Source organism: Drosophila teissieri, chromosome 2R (assembly GCF_016746235.2).
Source record: "Drosophila teissieri strain GT53w chromosome 2R, Prin_Dtei_1.1, whole genome shotgun sequence".
Taxonomy (NCBI): domain Eukaryota; kingdom Metazoa; phylum Arthropoda; class Insecta; order Diptera; family Drosophilidae; genus Drosophila; species Drosophila teissieri.
The window spans coordinates 7,872,904-7,878,097 of NC_053030.1; the positions used below are offsets into that span (position 1 = coordinate 7,872,904).

The 5,194-nt window shown below is 42.4% G+C and overlaps 1 protein-coding gene across 1 annotated transcript; it reads left to right on the plus strand.

The window, feature by feature from the left end:
* The first annotated feature begins 2,379 nt into the window (after window positions 1–2,379).
* LOC122613095 (hydroxysteroid dehydrogenase-like protein 1) lies at window positions 2,380–4,213 on the plus strand. The gene is made up of 3 exons (XM_043787095.1): window positions 2,380–2,763; window positions 3,435–3,548; window positions 3,623–4,213. Exons 1-3 carry the CDS (start codon window positions 2,484–2,486, stop codon window positions 4,162–4,164), a joined length of 936 nt encoding a protein of 311 aa, XP_043643030.1. The 5' UTR covers window positions 2,380–2,483; the 3' UTR covers window positions 4,165–4,213.
* The last annotated feature ends 981 nt before the right edge of the window (window positions 4,214–5,194 follow it).

Sequence of the window (5,194 nt, forward strand, 5' to 3'; positions counted from 1 at the left end):
AAGACTGGAAAAAAGTGGGCAAATCGGCGAAAATGCCATTCAAAGTGTGCCGCATAATGGCAGCCGACAGACAACTTGCTAATTTTCATGCGCCATTTAAGGGGCGAATTCTTTCGTCGAGATAAAAGGGAAATCTCTCCTCCATTTCGCCTGTCACGAATTCACTTGACAACTCTTTTTTCCTCTGCAACTGCTGTGTTTTTCCCAATGCGGCAAGCCAAGCCTCCTTTGGAGCTACTTAAAATTCAGTGCCTGGCATAAACATCCTTAAGCATCCTTGCTAGTCAACAGTCGGCAGTCGAGAGTGCCAGCAATGCGCTTTAACGATATGTCAGAGATTAGAGAGCGTTACAAATGAATGTTGTGGCAATTAATTGGGGGAATTACATTAAGAATTAGAGCGCAGAACGGGGATATAGGGTATGCATAGATTTGGCATCGTTGATTACAAAAAATTCTCAAAATTATAACGTTTCTGGCTACATAGTCATTTAAAAACTAAATATATTCTACTAAAGTTTATTTTTTTACCATTTTGTACATAACCATCATCATATTTGGTATCACTCATAGCAATTGCTTTACCCCTCGTTAGTAGCAGCATTCAACCAGAGTACTTTATCCATTATTATGTTCGCTCTCCACTCCCCTTGCCAAAATAAATGCAATAATAACCACAATAAAAATCTGTAAAAATGAGCATTACATGAGCTGGTCCCATATGAGCGAAAATAGAATAACCGCCAGCGGCAAACGCGAAACAAAGCAAACAATAATTTCCCTCATATATTTAAAAAGGACTCAGGGAGTGGGCGAAGGACTCGTTGTGCTGTGGGCCAAGTCGAAACGGATGTACAAATTGCAAGGCATAATTCAAATTGTTTGACTTTTTGACAATGACTGCGCCAGTTTGTGCTCCCAATCCCTTAAAAAAATATCCGGATAGCCTCTTATCTTGGCATATGTTCCATGAACTGAAAACTGGCGCCATTCGCCTGCAATATTTTTCCAGAACTAAGCTATAAATTAAAGAGCTCGACTGCAGTCTCTGCAAATTTAAGGTTCTCGCACTCTATAGTAACCATGCGTGTGAGTCACATTAATTAGCTAAGCTGCCAGAAAGTGCGCTTAAAAAGCAATTAAATGTGATTAGCATAAGTTTGCTCCTCACTCGAAATTGGAAAATACCATATATTTTCCAAAAATTGTTAAATACTTTTTGGCATCTGGGACGGCGCAAAAATCGCTGAATACTTTCAGGCTGCTGCCATTAGGTTCAAATGGGTTCTGGCGGTTTTCTGGCTCTGGCCTTAAAACCATTCGACTTAATTAGTTGGCCGACGCCAACACTCGACGCCCCCGTCGATGGCGGTTTTTCTCATTTTTTGGACCGAACAACTATGAATTTATTTGACACTTGAATAAATGCGGTTTGCGGCAGCCAAAAACGAGGAAAAATGGTAGGAAATATATATTTTTCAAAATGGATTTGCCAGCAGCCAAAAGGCTCTTCCCCTGCGCCCGGGTGTCGACACACATGGTTGATATATCACCCATGTCGTGCTCTTGTTCCGCAGTTCGATTCACAGCGTTTCCTGATTTCCTTACCCCAAAGTCAGCCAGGATGTTCAGGGGATACTCGTATCAAGGGTATTCCCGGCTGGTTGGGAGGCGTGTGTGTACTTAGCGTTTTGTAAAATGCCATTTTCTGGGCCCTCCCTAATTTATGAATGCCGCTTCAAGGCGGTAATTGTGATGTGCGAGTGTGGTGTTGTGTGTGGAGTGCACTTTCGGCGAACAAAGGACAACGACCAACGGGCAATGATGTCATCTGGGGAAGGAGTTGCGGATTAGAAGGTGACTGACTCCAAGGATGCCTGATGGTGAAATACACCACTAAATTATTTTCTAATTTTTCTTTAGTTTAAATGATATAATCCTTTAAAAAAGTAGTAAAAATTAAAAAAAAACAAATTTGTTTAGCTGTTGACAAAAAGCTGTTGGTGCACATAAAATAGGCCATTTATATCATTTTAGACTTAAGCAGCTTAATCCATTAGCGACTTTCACTTGTTCTAACAAGCTAGCTGATCTTTTAGCCCAATGCCTTAATTGCACAAATGCCTCGAAATCACGACCTTTCTCACAAATTTCCAGTGTAATCCAACCATATAAATGGCTGTGCCTATTTAATTTGACCATTTCCAAGCCAACAGCACGTCAAACAATTAGGCAAACCATAACTGAATAGGCGAAATGGTATTACGAACAAAATATAATCATTCGGGGTATTTTTAACGGCAAGTCGAACACCTTTTGATAGCACTGACTTCTATTAATTCGAGCCATTTAAATTCATCGCCCTGCCCGGCGAAACTGTGCAATTTGCTCTGTGACCGCAGTCCGTTCAAGTGAGTCGACCGTATCGCACACACGTACTTTCTGTTGCGCCGTCGATTGAAAATAGTAAATAAGTCGTCAAAATGTTCTGTACCCTATCAACGTTCATCACTTTCGTTGGCGTTTATGCCTTGGCCTCTTATCTCTACGAGCAGTTAAGAACGCCGTACAAATTGCTCAAAATCAGGTATTTCAGCGATACTAGGCCCACCCTCAAGGAGCGTTTCGGAGACTGGGCCGCTGTCACGGGGGCCAGCGATGGAATTGGCAAGGAATACGCCAAGGAGCTGGCCCGCCAGAACATCAACGTGGTCCTGATCGCCAGAAGCGAGGAGAAACTCCAGGCGGTTGCCAAGGAAATCGGTAAGTGAGAAGGTAAAACTTACTGCCAAATATTAGTAATCTACGGTGTGACTACACACCTTTTTGATCGTCTTTATAATCGGTAAAAGATAATACAGTTGTAAAATATTTAAAGTTAGTTTACCTAATTATTTTGTAAAACCAAAGCTAAAATTCAGTAACTATACGAACAAACAAGTTCAATAGCTTTGAATTTTTGACTGTGGTTGTGATTGCTCCCGTTAGATGGCTAATTGTAACATAGTTGATAAAACAACTTGACATTTTTAAAGAACACGCATAGCACTTGTCGAAAATATGATTGCAAGTCATGCGATTTTTATTTGGACATTTATGCCGATTGACATCTAATGTTAGTAAGTGCTATTATACCCGTTACTCGTACAGTAAAAGGGTATACTAGATTCGTTGAAAAGTATGTAACAGGCAGAGGAATCGATCTGGTCATGTCCGTCCGTCCGTTCGTCTGTCCGTTAAACTGTCGGTCTGTATGCACGTCGAGATCTCAGGACCTATAAAATTCTCTCGATTTGCAAAAAATCTCCACCCACAAACCGCAAAAAACGGTCAGTGTGGAAATTTCTCCTTCGCACTTCCACTAGGTAAGTAACGGGTATCAAATATTCGGGGAATTCGACTATAGCGTTCTCTCTGGTTTTGTTTGATTTCAGCGGAAAGCGGTGCCGGTGTTCAGACTAAGATCGTGATAGCTGATTTTACCAAGGGTTCGCAGGTCTATGAGCACATCGAAAAGGAAACTGCTAATGTACCCATTTCTATACTTGGTAAGTAGCATTACTAAGCTGGTAGATTTGAACGGATTGATTTTACAGGGATTAATAAACTCACTTTATCACAGTAAACAACGTTGGATCCGGCAAGCCGACATCATTGCTGAAATGGAACCAGAAAGAAACACAAGACATCATCGACACCAACGTGGTGGCCGTTTCCCAGTTGTCTCGCATCTTCTTCCAGCGCATGAAGGCGTCTAAGACCAAGGGAGCAATTGTCAATGTGAGTTCCGGAACGGAGCTCCAGCCCCTGCCCTATGGAGCCTATTACGCCGCCTCGAAGGCGTACACCCGTAGTTTAACACTGGCTTTGTACCACGAGGCGAAGCCCTATGGCATCCATGTGCAACTGCTGTCCCCGAACTTTGTGGTCACCAAGATCAACTCGTACTCCAAGCAGATCATGAAGGGTGGTCTCTTCATCCCATCGGCTTCTGCTTATGCTAAGAGTGCGGTTGATCAGCTGCGGGACGAAGTGGACGAGACTTCTGGTTACCTGTGGCACCATGTCCAAAATGCTGTGGCCACCGCCTTCACCTGGCGAGTGCGAACCTATGTCGCCTGTAAATTGTTCAGAAAGTTATCCGACAAAAAACAGCTCAATTAACATTTTAAAACATTTTTACAAGCTAAAAATATATATTTAACAGTGTAAATACCCCTTGGAAGTTATTAATCCAGCTCAATTGAGCGCGCCGGCTAACTATAGTTAGCTATATTTATATTTGTAATACTAACAACATTGATAACATAAAACAAGAGAGAACGCTATACATAGTCGAGCTAATCGACTAGCAGTTACTCGTTACTCTGCTAGTGGGAGTGCGAACGATAAATTTCTATCTCGACAGACGGACATGAATCGACTCGGCTAGTAATCCTAATTAAGAAAATAACAACACATAAAAAATCGCACGTGGGTACGTTAGTGTCTGCTGACCCTCCTCAAAGGAGATCGGAGAGTGAAGGGGCCTCCTTGTTGTCGTCTGTTGAGCCTTCGTGGTGGTGGAGTTCTGCACAGTGCGTTTTTCATCCGATTCCTTAGTCTTTCGTGGTCACGACACGAGTGCTGTTTGATTTTAAAGACCGTGGTCATTATCAAATCTCTGTGCAGGGAGGTGTTTCGCACAAACCACTCGCAACTGGTGATGGTCTCGCAGCCCTGATTTGGATACCGAAAGCCAAGCCCCAGATTTGGCACCTGTACTTTCAGGTTGGATCCTCTTGTAAGAATCTTGGTGGATAGTGACCATTTGATGCCAGTCACAAGGTGCGTTCGGTTGAGGGCCTCCTCTATATAAGACGGGTGGTGGCGTATTATTAAGGCAATTCAATTAAGTGAAGAATGAGGCATATTTTGCCAGTGTTATCTGAGGGAATATACATAGTATGCTCCCCCCGCATCCACAAAGTCCCTGTTCAGCATCATCAAGGCTGCCCTGGAACCGTACTTCCGGCCCAAAAAACTTTGAAGAAGTGCGGGGTGCACTATCTGATACCCGTTACTTATCTAGTAAAAGTGCGAAGGAGAAATGTAAAAACTGACAGTTTTTTTTAATTTAAGTTTTAAGTTAGAGTCGGCGTGGCAAGAAGATTATTGGTAAATAGAGAAATTTATTAGACTAACAACAATGTAA